This window comes from Lepisosteus platostomus, chromosome 25, assembly GCF_059453375.1.
Source record: "Lepisosteus platostomus isolate fLepPlt1 chromosome 25, fLepPlt1.hap1, whole genome shotgun sequence".
Classification (NCBI taxonomy): domain Eukaryota; kingdom Metazoa; phylum Chordata; class Actinopteri; order Semionotiformes; family Lepisosteidae; genus Lepisosteus; species Lepisosteus platostomus.
In genome coordinates this window covers 1,354,309-1,374,532 of record NC_142635.1, presented here as the reverse complement: position 1 = coordinate 1,374,532, position 20,224 = coordinate 1,354,309, and the positions used below count along the sequence as shown (strand labels likewise).

General features: G+C 52.7%; 1 protein-coding gene and 1 long non-coding RNA gene across 3 annotated transcripts in view; both read left to right on the top strand.

The window, feature by feature from the left end:
- Positions 1-7,785: 7,785 nt before the first annotated feature.
- On the top strand, positions 7,786-19,316 carry kcnj14 (potassium inwardly rectifying channel subfamily J member 14). 2 transcript variants are annotated; one of them, XM_088619223.1, is made up of 6 exons: positions 7,786-7,965; positions 9,110-9,264; positions 12,567-12,706; positions 14,296-17,563; positions 18,510-18,827; positions 19,036-19,316. In XM_088619223.1, the coding sequence occupies exons 4-6, from the start codon at positions 16,763-16,765 to the stop codon at positions 19,246-19,248; spliced, it is 1,332 nt and encodes a 443-aa protein (XP_088475349.1). In that variant the 5' UTR covers positions 7,786-7,965; positions 9,110-9,264; positions 12,567-12,706; positions 14,296-16,762; the 3' UTR covers positions 19,249-19,316. The 2 variants fall into 2 exon arrangements, with proteins under 2 accessions (XP_088475349.1, XP_088475350.1); XM_088619224.1 differs by lacking the exon at positions 12,567-12,706.
- Positions 12,718-20,224, top strand: part of LOC148640457 (uncharacterized) — a 37,099-nt gene continuing 29,592 nt past the window's right edge. The window contains exon 1 of the long non-coding RNA XR_015930015.1: positions 12,718-13,520. This is a non-coding gene — a long non-coding RNA (uncharacterized LOC148640457). The remainder of the gene's footprint in view (positions 13,521-20,224) is intronic.

Sequence of the window (20,224 nt, the reverse complement as noted above, 5' to 3'; positions counted from 1 at the left end):
ATAATAATACAGTGTGTGATCTCCTGTCCCAGCCTGAGGAACAGACAGTGAGCCTGTCTCTCAATAATAAAAATAATACAGTGTGCGACCTCCTGTCCCAGCCTGAGGAACAGACAGTGAGCCTGTCTCTCAATAATAATAATACAGTGTGTGATCTCCTGTCCCAGCCTGGGGAACAGACAGTGAGCCTGTCTCTCAATAATAATAATACGGGGTGTGATCTCCTGTCCCAGCCTGAGGAACAGACAGTGAGCCTGTCTCTCAATAATAATAATACAGTGTGTGATCTCCTGTCCCAGCCTGAGGAACAGACAGTGAGCCTGTCTCTCAATAATAACAATACAGTGTGTGATCTCCTGTCCCAGCCTGAGGAACAGACAGTGAGCCTGTCTCTCAATAATAATAATAATAATAATAATAATAATAATAATACTACAGTGTGTGATCTCCTGTCCCAGCCTGAGGAACAGACAGTGAGCCTGTCTCTCAATAATAATAATAATAATAATAATACAGTGTGTGATCTCCTGTCCCAGCCTGAGGAACAGACAGTGAGCCTGTCTCTCAATAATAATAATACAGTGTGTGATCTCCTGTCCCAGCCTGAGGAACAGACAGTGAGCCTGTCTCTCAATAATAAAAATAATACAGTGTGCGACCTCCTGTCCCAGCCTGAGGAACAGACAGTGAGCCTGTCTCTCAATAATAATAATACAGTGTGTGATCTCCTGTCCCAGCCTGGGGAACAGACAGTGAGCCTGTCTCTCAATAATAATAATACGGGGTGTGATCTCCTGTCCCAGCCTGAGGAACAGACAGTGAGCCTGTCTCTCAATAATAATAATACAGTGTGTGATCTCCTGTCCCAGCCTGAGGAACAGACAGTGAGCCTGTCTCTCAATAATAACAATACAGTGTGTGATCTCCTGTCCCAGCCTGAGGAACAGACAGTGAGCCTGTCTCTCAATAATAATAATAATAATAATAATAATAATAATACTACAGTGTGTGATCTCCTGTCCCAGCCTGAGGAACAGACAGTGAGCCTGTCTCTCAATAATAATAATAATAATAATAATACAGTGTGTGATCTCCTGTCCCAGCCTGAGGAACAGACAGTGAGCCTGTCTCTCAATAATAATAATACAGTGTGTGATCTCCTGTCCCAGCCTGAGGAACAGACAGTGAGCCTGTCTCTCAATAATAATAATAATACAGTGTGTGATCTCCTGTCACAGCCTGAGGAACAGACAATGAGCCTGTCTCTCAATAATAATAATACAGTGTGTGATCTCCTGTCCCAGCCTGAGGAACAGACAGTGAGCCTGTCTCTCAATAATAATAATACAGTGTGTGATCTCCTGTCCCAGCCTGAGGAACAGACAGTGAGCCTCTTTCTCAATAATAATAATACAGTGTGTGATCTCCTGTCACAGCCTGAGGAACAGACAATGAGCCTGTCTCTCAATAATAATAATACAGTGTGTGATCTCCTGTCCCAGCCTGAGGAACAGACAGTGAGCCTGTCTCTCAATAATAACAATACAGTGTGTGATCTCCTGTCCCAGCCTGAGGAACAGACAGTGAGCCTGTCTCTCAATAATAATAATAATAATAATAATAATACTACAGTGTGTGATCTCCTGTCCCAGCCTGAGGAACAGACAGTGAGCCTGTCTCTCAATAATAATAATAATAATAATAATAATACAGTGTGTGATCTCCTGTCCCAGCCTGAGGAACAGACAGTGAGCCTGTCTCTCAATAATAATAATACAGTGTGTGATCTCCTGTCCCAGCCAGGATCAGGGTCAGTGCATCTGTCTCTCAAGAGGAGCCAGGAGTAAATTCAAGTTAAAGGAGTAGAACAGGTACAGCCGATTGCTCGCTGACTTGCACAGCTGTGCTGCTGCTGTCAGGTTCCAGGTTTTTCATAAATCAAGTGGTAAATAACAGCGTCTCTCCTTGGGCTCCTTGCCTTAATTGAATTAATTTCTGGGTTTTAACGAAGACACATGGCCTGGATGTCCATTGTGCTTCGTGGTTTCCCTCCCAGAGTTAATTAAAGGGGAGGACGTTTCCCTGGTTATTAACGAGCTCTCTCTGATTAAATAACCTGCAAACTAATGAACGAGCAAACTGTCACACACACACACTGGGCTCTACTGCGCTGTACTGTGCTTTTACCTTCATCTCATTGTGCTCTACTGCTCTGTACTGTGCTTTTACCCCAATCTCACTGGGCTCTACCGTGTTTTGACCCCGGTCTGTCTGGGCTCTGCCGCAGTGTACCGTGTTTTGACCCCAGTCTCTCTGTGTCTCTGTCTCCAGGACGCTCAATCTGCTGGAGTCTCAGCTGGGCCAGCCCCTGTCCGGAGAAGGACGATGGAGCAGGAGCCCGAGGCACTGAGAGAGGAGACGGACTGTTGCTGTGCTCTCAAGCCCAGCTGCTGTGTGTGGCGCGGTGCTGCCACCTGATGGCCGTCGCTGGTACTGCCCGCTTCAGCGGACGGCTGGTGCTTCTGTGTCCCACTGGCCTGGACGTTTCCCTGATGGTCTCGCAAAGGGAGGAGGTTCGTTCTCCGGGAGCAGCTGACCAGTACAGTCAGGCCGAGCCCATCTGCTGTAATTAAGGCTGGACAAATATTGGCTTGCTTTCACATGACCTAACCTCTCTCCGTCCGATTTCCCTGCGGAGAGATTTCCATCGATCAACGACTCCAAGGCAGAGAGCAGCTCTCGTATCGGTCCCCTGTCCCCCTGTCCCCCTGTCCCTCTGAGCACATCTCTCCCACCCGTGTGAGCTTGAGCCACACCAAGAGTGGGAGTTGGGAGACGCAGCTCCTGTGGTCCGGCTGTGGGATCTGACCTTCTCGCTGGTGACGCCTTGTCCGTTTCCCCCGGGGAGCGTGTCCTGCGCCGCTCCAGGGGCTGGAGAGCGGCTGGAGTGTGTCCTTGAATGAGTCCGCGGCGCTCCTGCGGTGTGATGGGCGGACTGGGATGGCGGACGAGCTTCAGCGGCGGCTCTGGGACCTGTGGGTCTGTCTGCAGGGGATCGATGAGCCGTGCCAAGAGCCCACCGCCCTCGTCTCCGTCTCCAGCAGCGGATGTGAGACGAGCGTGCACTGCCGTCCTCCTCCTCGCCCGGCGCCTCTCGGGACTCTTCCTCCAGGGCTGAGGGGCTCCCCTCTCTCCTGTGTGCCCTCCGCTCTCTCCTCTGGGCCTCTGGTCTTCAAATCAAATCTCAGTTTAGTGATCAAATCACAAGAAGACCGCGTGCAGCAGTAGCTGCTGGCAATGACGTCTTTTCTGCGAGCTCACAAAAATCACAAGAATCACAAAAATCACAAAATTAAGGTTACGTAATAATAGATGTCATAGAAGTGGAATAAAACTCAATACGAGTCGAGCAGCTGTGTGTCCATGGTGTGTGCAGTATATACAAGTAGTGGGGTTGTGCTGAAGACAGTGAAGACTGTGTGTCCGTGTAGCCGTTGCAGGTGACCTGCTGAAGCAGCTGCAGGCTGGCTGTTTAGCAGTCTTACTGCCTGGAGGTAGAAGCTGTTCCGCAGTCTGTTGGACTTGGGCCAAATGCTCAGTACCGTTTACCGGACGGTAGGAGGGAAAACAGTTTGTGACTGGGATGACTGGGGTCCTTGAGAATGGACCTGGCCTTCTTCAGACATCTAGCTGAGTAGATCTCCTGGGTGCTTGGTAGCTCACAGCCGGTAATGAGCTGCGCTGACTTCACCACCCTCTGCAGTACTTTGTGATCCAGGGCGGAGCAGCAGCTCCCATACCAGGCAGTGATGCAGCCAGTCAGGATGCTCTCAATAGTGCACCTGTAGAAGCTGGCCTGGATATGTGATGGCACGCCGAATGTCTTTAGCCTGCGGAGAAAGAATAGGTGCTGCCGTGCTGTCTCGACCACGGTGTTGGTGTGGTGGGTCCAGGTTAAATCCTCCGAGATGTTAACTCCCAGGAACCTAAAACTTCTGACCCTCTCCACTGCAGTCCCATTGATGTAGATAGGTGTGTGATCTCCTCCCTGGTGTTTTCTATAGTCTACAATCATCTCCTTAGTCTTACTGATGCTCAGAGAGAGGTTGTTCTCCTGGCACCATGCTGCACACAGGCTCTTCACCATCTGTGATCAGGCCGATGACTGTTGTATCATCCGCAAGCTGAATGATGGAGTTTTAGTCATGCCTGGCGACACAATCATGGGTAAAGAAGGAGTAGAGGACAGCACTAAGCATACAGCCTTGGGGGGCTCCAGTTTTTAGAGTCAGGGTAGAGGATATGTTGGTGCCCACCGTCGCCACCTGTGGGAGTTCTGTCAAGAAGTCCAGGATCCAGTTACAGAGGGAGGTGTTCAGTCCCGGGTCCTGGAGCTTTATGACCAGCTTTGAGGGCACTATGGTGTTGAATCAACAAACTGCGCTCTCACATATGTTCCTTTCTTATCCAGGTGTGGGAGGGCAGAGGCAATAGCATCTCCTGTTGACCTGTTCTGGCGATATGCAGACTGCAGCGGGTCTGGGGTGTCAGGCAGTGAGGAGGTGATGTGTGCTTTGACCAGCTGCCCGAAGGACTTCATGATAACTGATGTCATTCAGGCAGCTGACTCTGGGTTTCTCAGGAACAAGGACAATGGTGGTTTTCTTAAAGGAACTATAGACTGAGCTAGAGAGAGATTGAAAATGTCCGAGAAGACATCTGCCAGCTGGTCTGCACATGCCTTCAGAACGCGGCCAGGGATGGCATCAGGGCCAGGAGCCTTGCGTGGATTGGTCTTTTTAAAAATTGACACATCCGCTCTGGATGTGATCAGTGGGTTTCCGTCTTGGATTTCTGGAATCTTCCTGACTGGATCTGCGTCACTGACCTCAAACCGAGCGTAGAATGAATTGAGCTCATCGGGAAGAGAGGCGGACTGTTGTGTGATATAGCGGGGTTGTGTTTTGTAGTCTGTTATGGTGCGTATACCACTCCACATGGTCCATGTGTTGCAGCCGTGAAGATATGACTTTTACTTTGTAGTTGTATTTAGCTGTTTTGATGGCTTTCCTGAGGTCGTATCTGGGTTTTTTGTATTTAACCATATTGCAAGAATTGAAAGCGGCTGTCCTAGCTGGTCCTCCTCTCTTTGGTAACTCCCTGTTCCCGTCGTCCGCATGGGTGCCTGCAGGGCTCCGGCCATCATTCCCTGCTCTCCCCCTGTCCCTGCCTCTGGCCCGCCGACGCTCTGGCACACTGATGCTCTGACCGACATACTGACCAGCACAGCCACAGTAACAGAATCGCCCAGGAGGGGTAGGGACTGAGCCAGTGCCACGTCACGCTCGACAGCAACATTGGAGCACCAGCTCCACATGTCTCGGTCTCACCATCAGCTCTTCTGAGAGTTCTGACCTGGCAGTGAAGGCACTGAGGGAGAAGGCACCCACCAACAGGAATCTGGCTCCAATTATCTGAAAGTTTAATCCAGCCTATTGCCCTATACGGCAGTGAAGTGTGGGGTCCCCTCACAGACCAGGATTACACTCAATGGGACAAACGCCCCACAGAAACTCTGCACATGGAGTTCTGTAGAAAAATCCTCCGTGTGCAGAGAAAAACACCTAACAACAGGTGCAGGGCCGAATTAGAAACAGACCCTGAGGAACTACAGGCTCAGTGACCACAGCCTGGCCAGAGAAACTGGACACAGGCAGACCTGACTGTCCAGAGAGGACAGGCTCAGTGACCACAGCCAGGCCAGAGAAACTGGACGCAGGCAGACCTGACTGCCCAGAGAGGACAGGCTCAGTGACCACAGCCTGGCCAGAGAAACTGGACGCAGGCAGACCTGACTGTCCAGAGAGGACAGGCTCAGTGACCACAGCCTGGCCAGAGAAACTGGACGCAGACAGACCTGACTGTCCAGAGAGGACAGGCTCAGTGACCACAGCCAGGCCAGAGAAACTGGACGCAGGCAGACCTGACTGTCCAGAGAGGACAGGCTCAGTGACCACAGCCAGGCCAGAGAAACTGGACACAGGCAGACCTGACTGTCCAGAGAGGACAGGTTGTGCTCCCACTGCCAGTGGGGAGAAACAGTGACAGAGGTGACAGACAGAGATGCAGAGGAACAGTGAGTCTGTCTCTCAAATATGCTCCATATTTGTATGTAAATGTATTATGATGTCTGTATGTAGATGTTCGGCTAGTGGTTCATTCTTTGGTCATGCCAAGAAAGTGGCTGGAATTGAATTGTACTGAGGTGAGAGATACAGCACATATGATGTGTTGTGTGTTGTATGTAAAAGTCCAATGATGTATTACTGTTATAAACATATGCAGAAGTTGTTTTGATTGTATCTGCTTTGGCAACACTGTAATTTACCGGTCATGCCAATAAAGCTGTTTGAACTTGAGAGAGGAGAGAGACAAACAGCGACCAAAACTCCTGCCACCACACAGCCCTGCTGAGCCCAAAACAGAGCCCCCTGAGCCAGCTGGTTCTGAGGCTCACTGAGCTGAGCCACACCGACACTAACCAGCCTCAGGACAGCACTGCTAGAGCACCACAACTCAGACTCAACCACATCACAGCACAATACACACAACACACAACCAGCCTCAGGACTGCACTGCTAGAGCACCACAACCCAGACTCAACCACATCACAGCACAATACACACAACACACAACCAGCCTCAGGACAGCACTGCTAGAGCACCACAACTCAGACTCAACTACATCACAGCACAATACACACAACACACAACCAGCCTCAGGACAGCACTGCTAGAGCACCACAACTCAGACTCAACCACATCACAGCACAATACACACAACACACAACCAGCCTCAGGACCGCACTGCTAGAGCACCACAACTCAGACTCAACCACATCACAGCACAATACACACAACACACAACCAGCATCAGGACAGCACTGCTAGAGCACCACAACTCAGACTCAACCACACCACATCACAGCACAGATCAAACAGCAATATCTCTCACACTGGGACACAGACACAACACACACTGGAATACTACACAACCCTAATCAGACAATACACACTAGCCGAATATTTGATCAAGATAAGAAACGGCAGAAAGAAACTGACCCTGATGAAGTACAGGCTCAGTGACCACAGCCTGGCCATAGAAACTGGACACAGGCAGACCTGACTGTCTAGAGAGGACAGGCTGTGCTCCCACTGCCAGCGGGGAAAAATAGAGACAGAGGTGCACTTCCTACTGCACTGTGACAGATACTCTGGGATTAGAGAAACATTATTCCCTAAATTCAGAAATCTAATCCCAGAGTTTCCACACCTGCCAGAGTCACAACGGGCCCCAATCCTACTGGGAGAGGGAGGAGGGAACTCAGCTGAACTAGCAGCCCAGTATGTGATCTCCTGTCCCAGCCTGAGGAACAGACAGTGAGCCTGTCTCTCAATAGTAAAAATACAGTGTGTGATCTCCTGTCCCAGCCTGAGGAACAGTGAGCCTGTCTCCCAATAATGCTCAATATGTTTACAGTATATGTAAATATTTTATGACATGTCTCTGTTGTAAAAGTCTGTAATACGTCTGTAGATTTTATTTTACTTTTAGTTTTTGTTTTTTCATGTGAATTTGATTATTTTTATTTGCTTTGGCAACACTGATTGTATCCATCAGTCCTGCTAATAAAGCACCCTGAATTGAATTGAATTGAGAGAAGAGACACTGAGAGAAGAGAGAGAGAGGAGTGAGAAAGAGAGGGAGAGAGAGAGAGAGAGGGCGCTCAGAGAAGTTAATTCCTCCTGGGATGCAGCTGGAGCCAGTCTGTGGCGGTCCGCAGTCCACACTTGCTCTCTCTGTCCTAGGTGCCCTGAGCTTGTCTGGGTTGCCTGAAATTGACATTCAAGCTCAGTCTGGAGGAGCTGGAGAGTTTGCCAGGACGCGTTGGAAGACATTTGGAAGGTAACGATGCGTTGTTTGACCTGTATGTCTTATATTTGATAGTTTCTTGCCATTTTCTACTGAAGGTATATGAACAACAGACCCAGCAATTCCGCCAGGTTGTCATTGTCTGTGTGGAGTCTGCATGTTGCCACTCGTGCAGTACGTCTTGGCGCACCTGCCAGGACTCGCGGTTTTCCGATCAGGATGGGTCGTTGTTGCGGTGTGGGAAGTGGGGTCTCGAGACACGCTGTCACAGGGGTCGGAGCCGCACAGACCAGCAGGCACGTTTCTTGCTCAGCGAGGTTCCAGATGGGCAGGAATCACTTTCTCCAGAGGCACGGCACAGCTCCAGGGTCACATTCCCAGTGCGCAGCAGTCTGATCCGCTCCAGGTGTGACAGTGCTGTCAGTCAGACTCCCAGTGCGCAGCAGTCTGATCCGCTCCGGGTTTTATCGAGTGCTGAAGAGTTTTCTATGGAAGCAAATTTCCTATGTATTTCCATGTTTGGGGTAAACCTGTATCACTGCTGTGAATATCTGTACGGGAGCTAACAGACTGACTCTCTGCCTATCAGTGTCCCAGTCCAGTGACAATAGGGGCTACAGTCCCAGTACAGTAGAACAGTCCTGTTCCAATAGGAGCTACAGTCCCAGTGCAGTAGAACAGTCTGTTACAGTAGGAGCTACAGTCCCAGTGCAGTTGAACAGTCCTGTTACAATAGGAGCTACAGTCCCAGTGCAGTAGAACAGTCTGTTACAGTAGGAGCTACAGTCCCAGTGCAGTTGAACAGTCTTGTTCCAACAGGAGCTACAGTCCCAGTGCAGTACAACAGTCCTGTTACAATAGGAGCTACAGTCCCAGTACAGTAGAACAGTCTGTTACAATAGGAGCTACAGTCCCAGTGCAGTAGAACAGTCTGTTACAGTAGGAGCTACAGTCCCAGTGCAGTAGAACAGTCTGTTACAGTAGGAGCTACAGTCCCAGTATATTCTAGTAACTCTACAGGATGTTTTGGTCTGAACAAGGCAGAGAAGTTGGAGAGAGGAGAGTGTTAGAAGTGGTGTGTGACATTGACCAGTGAGTGTGACATGCCCTCAATTTCCGACACTAAACCGATCAATGTGGTTATTGATTGTGAAGTATCTGGGTTGTCGCATTTCAGTGGAAACAGTGTGGAGTGCGAGGACTGGAGTATGTCTGCTGTCACCACAGACGTTGACAGGAAGAACGACGTTCTCTTCACCCGGCAACAGATGACGATATAAAACTGTCCCACTTGAAGCAGCAGCTTTTCTGCTAACTGCAGCTCCAGTACCGGTGAGTTTCTGTCTGATTCAAAACTACAGTACCCAGGAGTCTCTGAGCGGCCCTGGTGTAGTGAAGGGTGAGTGTTGGGTGGCTGGGGCTGATGGGAGTTGTAGTTTGGTGGTGCTGGTGCAGATGTGCTGGAGGATGGAGGTGGGGAGTTTATCTCTTGGCTTACAGAGTGACATTGAGATCATATTTATCATTGCCAGGAGCCTTAATCTCCCCACGTGACGCCTTAATGCGGCTCCTAATCTGAGCTGAGGGAGAGGCTGGGGGCATGTCCCTGTGAGAACGGGGTCACGGTCCGAGCCTTCAGCCCAGGGGGCTCCACAGACCCCAGTGCTGCCTGCTCTCGTAGCACACCCTGTGGCTCCAGACGGCAAGTCTGCGTGGGGTCGGGGTGAGGGGGGAATCGGGAGCAGGAGTATGTAGGGCTTAAGGATGTGGGCGGGGGGTGATGTTTACACAGAGAGTGGCAGGGAGAGGCTGCAGGAGGAGAGTCTGGGATGAGGAACAGGCTCACTGTTCGTTCTCAGGCTGGGACAGGAGATCACACACTGTATTATTATTATTATTGAGAGACAGGGTCACTGTCTGTTCCTCAGGCTGGGACAGGAGATCACACACTGTATTATTATTATTGAAGGACAGGCTCACTGTCTGTTCCTCAGGCTGGGACAGGACATCACACACTATATTATTATTATTGAGAGACGGGCTCACTGTCTGTTCCTCAGGCTGGGACAGGAGATCACACACTGTAATATTATTATTGAGAAACAGGCTCACTGTCTGTTCCTCAGGCTGGGACAGGAGATCACACACTGTAATATTATTAATGAGAGACAGGCTCACTGTCTGTTCCTCAGGCTGAGACAGGAGATCACACACTGTATTATTATTATTGAGAGACAGGCTCACTGTCTGTTCCCCAGGCTGGGACAAGAAATCACACACTGTATTATTATTATTGAGAGACAGGCTCACTGTCTGTTCCCCAGGCTGGGACAGGAGCTCACACACTGTATTATTATCATTGAGAGACAGGCTCATTGTCTGTTCCTCAGGCTGGGACAGGAGGTCACACACTGTATTATTATTATTATTGAGAGACAGGCTCACTGTCTATTCCTCAGGCTGGGACAGGAGATCACACACTGTATTATTATTATTGAGAGACAGGCTCACTGTCTGTTCCTCAGGCTGGGACAGGAGATCACACACTGTATTATTATTATTATTGAGAGACAGGCTCACTGTCTGTTTCTCAGGCTGGGACAAGAGATTACACACTGTAATATTATTAATGAGAGACAGGCTCACTGTCTGTTCCTCAGGCTGGGACAGGAGGTCACACACTGTATTATTATTATTATTATTGAGAGACAGGCTCACTGTCTGTTCCTCAGGCTGGGACAGGAGGTCACACACTGTATTATTATTATTATTATTATTGAGAGACAGGCTCACTGTCTGTTCCTCAGGCTGGGACAGGAGGTCACACACTGTATTATTATTATTATTATTGAGAGACAGGCTCACTGTCTGTTCCTCAGGCTGGGACAGGAGGTCACACACTGTATCATTATTATTGAGAGACAGGCTCACTGTCTGATCCTCAGGCTGGGACAGGATATCACACACTGTTATATTATTATTGAGAGACAGGCTCACTGTCTGTTCCTCAGGCTGGGACAGGAGATCACACACTGTATTATTATTATTGAGAGACAGACTCACTGTTCCTCAGGCTGGGACAGGAGATCACACACTGTATTATTATTATTGAGAGACAGGCTCACTGTCTGTTCCCCAGGCTGGGACAGGAGATCACACACTGTATTAGTATTATTGAGAGACAGGCTCACTGTCTGTTCCTCAGGCTGGGACAGGAGATCACACACTGTATTATTATTATTATTGAGAGACAGGCTCACTGTCTGTTCCTCAGGCTTGGACAGGAGGTCACACACTGTATTATTATTATTGAGAGACAGGCTCACTGTCTGATCCTCAGGCTGGGACAGGAGATCACACACTGTATTATTATTATTAAGAGACAGACTCACTGTTCCCCAGGCTGGGACAGGAGATCACACACTGTATTATTATTATTGAGAGACAGGCTCACTGTCTGATCCTCAGGCTGGGACAGGAGATCACACACTGTATTATTATTATTGAGAGACAGGCTCACTGTCTGTTCCTCAGGCTGGGACAGGAGATCACACACTGTAATATTATTATTGAGAGACAGGTTCACTGTCTGTCCCTCAGGCTGGGACAGGAGATCACACACTGTATTATTATTATTGAGAGACAGGCTCGCTGTCTGTTCCTCAGGCTGGGACAGTAGATCACACACTGTATTATTATTATTGAGAGACAGACTCACTTTTCCTCAGGCTGGGACAGGAGATCACACACTGTATTATTATTATTGAGAGACAGGCTCACTGTCTGTTCCTCAGGCTGGGACAGGAGATCACACTCTGTATTATTATTATTGAGAGACAGGCTCACTGTCTGTTCCTCAGGCAGGGACAGGAGATCACACACTGTATTATTATTATTATTATTATTATTATTATTATTATTATTATTATTATTATTATTATTATTATCATCACTGTCTGTTCCTCAGGCTGGGAGGAGTCACTGAGCCTGTCCTCTCTGGACAGCCAGGTCTGCCTGTGTCCAGTTTCTCTGGCCAGGCTCTGGTCACTGAGCCTGTCCTTTCTGGACAGCCAGGTCTGCCTGTGTCCAGTTTCTCTGGCCAGGCTGTGGTCACTGAGCCTGTCCTCTCTGGACAGCCAGGTCTGCCTGTGTCCAGTTTCTCTGGCCAGGCTCTGGTCACTGAGCCTGTCCTCTCTGGACAGCCAGGTCTGCCTGTGTCCAGTTTCTCTGGCCAGGCTGTGGTCACTGAGCCTGTCCTCTCTGGACAGCCAGGTCTGCCTGTGTCCAGTTTCTCTGGCCAGGCTCTGGTCACTGAGCCTGTCCTCTCTGGACAGTCAGGTTTGCCTGTGTCTGGTCTGATGGGAGGCAGGGGCAGTGTTGATGTGTGAACTGTCTGTTTTTCAGCAGGACGAGGCTCCTGGACACCTCTGCGTGTCACAGTCCATGTCTGCTCAGCGCGTGATGCTTTAAATATAGTCTTTCGCCAGGCTCTTATTTATAGGGTGGTATTTGATAAGGGGGCAGACGTCGTGATTTCTCCCTGTAATCGCCTCCACAAATTAGCGCAGAAATGTGGCAACACGTTTTTACTGCTGAGATCCAACAGCCCCTGTCTCTCCCTCTCACTCTTCCAGGGGAACCCAGATTCTCGTCCCCGGGCCCGACCCCGAAGAGACTCGGTCCCCCCGTGCTGTCCAGCAGCCTGAGTGAGAGAAACTGACCCGTGAGCTGAGTCCTGACAGAGGTGCATGAGTTCCTGCAGCAAGGAGACAGGGTGTGAATATTTCCTGACTTTCTGTGGCACCCTCCCCTGAGCAGCTCAGTGTTGCTGCAGTGTTGCTCCAGGAGACTGTCCCCTGCTCTTGTGTAAAGATCTGACCAGCACAGTGTTGCTGCAGTGTTGCTCCAGGAGACTGTCCCCTGCTCTTGTGTAAAGATCTGAGCAGCTCAGTGTTGCTGCAGTGTTGCTCCAGGAGACTGTCCCCTGCTCTTGTGTAAACATCTGAGCAGCTCAGTGTTGCTGCAGTGTTGCTCCAGGAGACTGTCCCCTGCTCTTGTGATTAAAGTAATCCCCAGCTCTGTCACACAGATACAAGGCAAACTGCTTAATTTCCCCTCAATCCTCTCTCTCCCTGTATCACTCTCTCCCTCTGTCTCTCTCTCCTCTCTCCCCACTCTCTCCTGTCTCTCTCTCCCCTCTCTCCTCTCTCAATTCAATTCAGGGTGCTTTATTAGCAGGACCGATGGGTACAATCAGTGTTGCCAAAGCAAATAAAAATAATCAAACTCACATGAAACAAAACAAAAACTAAAAGTAAAATAAAATCTACAGACATATTACAGACATTTACAACAGAGACATCATAAAATATTTACATATACTGTGAACATATTGAGCATTATTGGGAGACAGACTCACTGTTCCTTAGGCTGGGACAGGAGATCACATACTGGGCTGCCAGTTCAACTGAGTTCCCTCCTCCCTCTCCCAGTAGGATTGGGACCCGTTGTGATTCTGGCAGATGTGGGAACTCTGGGACTAGATTTCTGAATTTAGGGAAGAATGTTTCTCTAATCCCAGAGTATCTGTGACAGTGCAGTAGGAAGTGCACCTCTGTCTCTATTTCTCCCCACTGGCAGTGGGAGCACAGCCTGTCCTCTCTGGACAGTCAGGTCTGCCTGTGTCCAGTTTCTATGGCCAGGCTGTGGTCACTGAGCCTGTACTTCATCAGGGTCAGTTTCTTTCTGCTGTTTCTTATCTTGGTCAAATATTCGGCTAGTTTACAGTATATTGTCTGATTAGGGTTGTGTAGTATTCCAGTGTGTGTTGTGTTTGTGTCCCAGTGTGTGAGATATTGCTGTTTGATCTGTGCTGTGATGTGGTTGAGTCTGAGTTGTGGTGCTCTAGCAGTGCTGTCCTGAGGCTGGTTGTGTGTTGTGTGTATTGTGCTGTGATGTAGATGAGTCTGAGTTGTGGTGCTCTAGCTGTGCTGTCCTGAGGCTGGTTGTGTGTTGTGTGTATTGTGCTGTGATGTGGTTGAGTCTGAGTTGTGGTGCTCTAGCAGTGCTGTCCTGAGGCTGGTTGTGTGTTGTGTGTATTGTGCTGTGATGTGGTTGAGTCTGAGTTGTGGTGCTCTAGCAGTGCTGTCCTGATGCTGGTTAGTGTCGGTGTGGCTCAGGTCAGTGAGCCTCAGGACCAGCTGGCTCAGGGGGCTCTGTTTTGGGCTCAGCTCTGGGCTCAGCAGGGCTTTGTGGTGGCAGGAACTCTGGTCGCTGTTTTTTAGGTGTAGCCAATACTTCGATATTCTCTTCTGTACTAACCCCTCTCTCCTCTCTCTCCCCTCTCTCTCTCCTCTCTTTCAGTGTCTGTGTCCAGTACTCCGGATTCCCTCGCTATCTGGCGGAGGTCTGGGAGCTGACTGACGCCCCTCTGCCTCTCTGTCCGCAGGAGTCTGGACCGTGTGCCGGTGCTGGTGCTGGTGTTGCAGCCTCTCCCTGCGTTCCCGCCCTGCGGAGAGCCAGGCGATCCGCGGGAATCCTGGCGGATGTCCCTTTTCACTCGGCTGGCTGTTTGACAGAGCTGGTCCCGGGTTCGTTAATCGAGATTTCTCCTGAGCAACAGGGGGCGCTGGGAGACCCTAACCCTCTCCGACTGCTCCTAGCTTCCGGCTCCCAGATCGCCAGGCGTCTGGCAGGAGACTGAGACCCATTGTGTTGTACTGAGATAAGAGATCAGATCCCTTTATTGGCCTGATACAACTTCTTGTATTAGGAATTCGTCTTTTCGCAGACCCCAGCTTGCTCTCCATGAGACACGCAGACGGGGAGAGAAGCTGGGGGTCAGAGCGCAGGGTCAGACATTGTACAGTACCCCTGGAGCAGCTGGGGTGAAGGGCCTTGCTCAGAGGCCCAATGGAGTAGGATTCCTCTGCCAGCCGAGGAATTTGAACCCGCAACCTTCCAGCCACAGAGCCACAGCTCTGCCCAATGATAATGCAGTATTGCAGATATTGTGAGATAAATGCAGTGCTGCTGTATTGCAAGATAGTGCAATACTGTGAGATATTTTGAGAAACCACGAGATACCACGAGATACCACGAGATACCACGAGATACGCGAGATACTGCAAGATACTGCGAGATCCTGCACTGTCTCAGCCCAGCAGGGCTCTGTAGGGCTCCAAAGAAGTTAACCAATAGCAAGAGGGCTGGCAGGTGGGCGGGGGAGATTAGGGACCAATCAGGCCTGGGGAAGGGAGCCAATCAGATCTGAGGAACTGCAGAACTGCGGAATTTTCAGTTTCTGGAATCTCGTCCAGCCAATCAGAACAGCAAGTGACAAAGGGGGCGGATTTTATACCCTTTCGCAGCCAATCCGAACTGGAGAACCGAGAGATAGAGGAACACTGGTCTATCTGGACACAGAGCCTCTTCTGACCCTGCGTCTGGCCCGTGAGCCCGGAGAGGAGGAGGAGGGCGTTCTGCCGCTGGGCAGTCTGGGTAAGAACACGGCCAAGGAGCCTCGCGCGGTGATCTCGGAGCAGAGAGGCTGCTGGGAGGAGGGCCAGCACGACCCAGTCCGGTCTCTTGAGTCACAGGCTCTCTCCCGGAGGCTCCGGACCCCAGCTCTCCGGGGGTGAGGGGGGTCCTGACTGACACCAGTACCATCCCTGTCGGAGCTCCCGGACCTGCCCGCCCAGCGGAGTGCGGAGAGGAGGGATCTTGCGTGGGGGCGTGTCCGATCCCGACACGCAGGGAGGGACCGGCCCCGAGGCTGTGTGGAACGCCGGGAAGAGGGGGACACCCGATGACTCTTTGGGGCGCCTGCCTGGACGCGCGGACACTTGAGCGACTCGGGAACGCCGATTGGCATCTGAACGATCCCCGGAGGAGAGGAATTCCGGAAGGAGCCGAGGGATCCGGAAATCCCGGAGGATCTGCGTCTGCTGCTTTCCTGGGCTGTACCGCGGGTTTGGGCAGATCCATGAAAAACATCCGCCCGTCCCTCCGGCGCTGAGCCATTCCTGGGATCCGAGAACTTCCCACCGGGGGAGGAGTCCAGTTCTCTGTCTCTTGTCATTGCCCACCAGCTGGAGGTCAGAGGTCGTGGGTCAAAGGCTGCCTGCGTTCCGGGGCGCGGCTGAGCTCGGGGGGTGACTCCTGGGGGTCACTGCACTGCCCCCCCGAAATCCGCCAAGGGAGCGAAGCTCTAGAAGAATCGTTGAGCATCGTGGGACTCATTCTTACGGATCAAGTCTGATCCGCCCCAGGAGCGGTTCCCGGTATTCCCGGGACAGCGCTGGGGGCTTCTTGCCGAGGAGGAGGAGCTCCTGGGAACCCGTGCCCCACCCTGTGCAGAGCGCAGGTCTCCTCCGGAGGACACGTTCCCAGGATTCCCAGGGGAGATTCCTGAAGAGCCTGGAGACACTCGGGGTGTACAGCCTGGACCCAGGGGACCCCTTCTCAAACTCGAACCCCAGTTTAAAAGCAGCGGTTCCGGTTCTTCTCGGCTGGTTCTTCTCGGGTCTGTCTGTCCTGCTCTGCCAGGCGGGGTGAGGTCGGGATCAATCGGGGCCAGATCGATCGGGGCGATCGGTACAGCCCTCTGGCCCGGGGGGGTGCGAGACAGCGCGGCTCTCGGGGGGGAACTCTGGGAGATTCTCCACCCGCTGTAGCGCCCTCGTCTGGACACGAGTGGTACTGCTGAGGAGACTCCGAGGGCTCGTGCGTCGGGCGGGGCAGGGGGGCGAGCGGTGTGCGCTGCGCTGTGATCGATCTGCGCGGGGTAACAGAGGGAAGTCGTGAGAGAAGCTCGACCCCGGGGCCGGGCATGGGGGCCGCGCGGGTCAAGCGGCGCTTCAGCGCGGTGGTGGACGGGCCCCTGGAGGAGGAGGAGGTGATGAGGCTGGCGCAGAGCGCGGCGGAGCCGGGCGGCGGCACGCCCACCAGCCCCCCGGCCCGCAATGGCAAGGCCCCGCCTCCCGGGGGCGGGGCGGCGGGGCCGGGGGCGGGGCCGGGGGCGGGCCGCCGCCGCCGCCCGCGCAGCCGCTTCGTGGGCAAGGACGGCCGCTGCAACGTGACCTTCGTCAACATGAGCGAGCGCGGCCAGCGCTACCTGACCGACCTCTTCACCACCTGCGTGGACATCCGCTGGCGCTGGATGTTCGTGGTCTTCTCGCTGTCCTTCCTGCTGTCCTGGCTGCTGTTCGGCTTCTCCTTCTGGCTGATCGCCTCGGCGCATGGTGACCTGGCCCCCCCGGCGCCCCCGGCCCCCGCCGCCACCCCGCCCGAGCCCTGCTTCCTGCAGGTCAACAGCTTCATGGCGGCCTTCCTGTTCTCCCTGGAGACGCAGACCTCCATCGGCTACGGCTTCCGCAGCGTGACGGAGGCCTGCCCCCTGGCGGTGCTGGCCGTCGTGCTGCAGTGCATCGTTGGCTGCATCATCGACGCCTTCATCATCGGGGCGGTCATGGCCAAGATCGCCAAGCCCAAGAAGCGCAACGAGACGCTGGTGTTCTCCGACTGCGCGGTGGTGGCGCTGCGCGATGCCCAGCTCTGCCTCATGTGGCGCGTCGGCAACCTGCGCAAGAGCCACCTGGTGGAGGCGCACGTCCGCGCGCAGCTGCTCAGGGTGAGAGGCAGGGGGCGCCAGCATGAGAGAGACAGGGGGAGAGAGAGAGAGACAGGGGGAGAGAGAGAGACAGGATAGCGTCACTCAGCCAGGCTGTGACATCTGGACTGCAGGCTGTTCCCTGTAATCAGCTTTTGTTGTTTTCTCAGGATTTCTGAGGTTTATGGAGGATTAATTTAGTGGCTTTGAAAAGTAAATCATAACCCCATCACTCTCAATAACTATTTCCTGTGAGTGTCTACTTCACAATCTAGTCTACTGTAGTGTCCAGTCAGTCAGTCAGTCAGGGTTACAGTGCTGTAGTGTCCAGTCAGTCAGTCAGTGTCTCTGTGCTGTAGTGTCCAGTCAGCCAGTCAGTGTCTCTGTGCTGTAGTGTCCAGTCAGTCAGTGTCACTGTGCTGTAGTGTCCAGTCAGTCAGTCAGGGTCACTGTGCTGTAGTGTCCAGTCAGTCAGTCAGGGTCACTGTGCTGTAGTGTCCAGTCAGTCAGTCAGTGTCTCTGTGCTGTAGTGTCCAGTCAGTCAGTGTCACTGTGCTGTAGTGTCCAGTCAGCCAGTCAGTGTCTCTGTGCTGTAGTGTCCAGTCAGTCAGTGTCTCTGTGCTGTAGTGTCCAGTCAGTCAGTCAGGGTCACTGTGCTGTAGTGTCCAGTCAGTCAGTCAGGGTCACTGTGCTGTAGTGTCCAGTCAGTCAGTCAGTCAGGGTCACTGTGCTGTAGTGTCCAGTCAGTCAGTCAGTCAGGGTCACTGTGCTGTAGTGTCCAGTCAGTCAGTCAGGGTCACTGTGCTGTAGTGTCCAGTCAGTCAGTCAGGGTCACTGTGCTGTAGTGTCCAGTCAGTCAGTCAGTCAGTGTCACTGTGCTGTAGTGTCCAGTCAGTCAGAGTCACTGGGCTGTAGTGTCCAGTTGGTCAGAGGGTCAGTATTAATCCATGTCCTCGTCTCTCATTAGCCTCGGGTGACCCCAGAGGGGGAGTACCTGCCCCTGGACCATGTGGACATCAATGTGGGCTTTGACAACGGCACTGACCGCATCTTCCTGGTGTCGCCGGTCACCATTGTGCACGAGATCGACGAGGACAGTCCGCTGTACGAGATGGACCGCCGTGCGCTGCAGGACGACACCGAGCTGGAGATCGTGGTCATCCTGGAGGGCATGGTGGAGGCCACTGCGATGACCACTCAGTGCCGCAGCTCCTACCTGGCCTCGGAGATCCTCTGGGGACATCGATTCGAACCCGTGCTCTTCGAGAAGAAGAGCTGCTACCAGGTATGAGAGAGAGCTACTGCCCTGTAGTGCTGTAGTGTCCAGTCAGTCAGTCAGTGTCACTGTGCTGTAGTGTCCAGTCAGTCAGTCAGTGTCACTGTGCTGTAGTGTCCAGTCAGTCAGGGTCACTGTGCTGTAGTGTCCAGTCAGTCAGTTAGTGTCTCTGTGCTGTAGTGTCCAGGTGGTCAATGTCCAGTCCTCTCTCTCGCAGGTGGACTACTCTTATTTCCATCGCACCTATGAGATTCCCAGTACGCCCAGCTGCAGCGCCAAGGAGCTGGCTGAGAGGAAGTTCATTCTGAGCACCAGGGCCTCCTTCTGCTACGAGAATGAGGTGGCGCTGCTGAGCCATGGGGCTCTGGAGCAGGGCTCCACCACCGAGACCTCCCCCGATACTGCCCCCCGCACTGCCCGGGACCACTGAGGGAGAGGAGAGAGAGGGCAGAGAGGGCAGAGAGGGCAGAGAGGAGAGGGGAGGGGAGAGGAGAGGGGAGAGAGGAGAGAGGAGAGAGGAGAGAGGAGAGAGGAGAGAGGAGGGGAGAGGGGAGAGGGGAGAGGGGAGAGGAGAGAGGAGAGAGGAGAGAGGAGAGAGGAGAGAGGAGGGGAGAGGGGAGAGGGGAGAGGGGAGAGAGGGGCAGCAGTGCGGGGAGGAGACGGGAGACGGGAGACCGGAGACAGGAGACACCAGCACTCAGCTTATTGGACTTGGCGATCGAACCCGAGCTGCACTGACCTGCTGGAGGAGCCAGGGAGAGGCGCCCCCTTGTGGAGACTCCGGGCAGCACAATCGCTACTCAGATGTCAAATCCAAATAAAACTCCAGTTCTCAACACTCTGTATTCTCCTCTCTTCTTACTAACACATTCCTTCCCCTGACCCCTAACCCACTGAGCAGGACTGGACTGGACTGAGCCCTGTCCTCTGAGCAGGACTGGACTGGACTGGCCCTGTCCTCTGAGCAGGACTGGACTGGACTGAGCACTGTCCTCTCAGCAGGACTGGACTGGACTGGCCCTGTCGTCTGAGGAGGACTGGACTGGACTGAGCCCTGTCCTCTGAGCAGGACTGGACTGGACTGGCCCTGTCCTCTGAGCAGGACTGGACTGGACTGAGCCCTGTCCCCTGAGCAGGACTGGACTGGACTGGACTGAGCCCTGTCCCCTGAGCAGGACTGGACTGGACTGAGCCCTGTACTCTGAGCAGGACTGGACTGGACTGAGCCCTGTCCTCTCAGCAGGACTGGACTGGACTGGCCCTGTCCTCTGAGGAGGACTGGACTGGACTGAGCTCTGTCCTCTGAGCAGGACTGGACTGGACTGGCTCTGTCCTCTGAGCAGGACTGGACTGGACTGAGCCCTGTCCTCTCAGCAGGACTGGACTGGACTGAGCCCTGTCCCCCA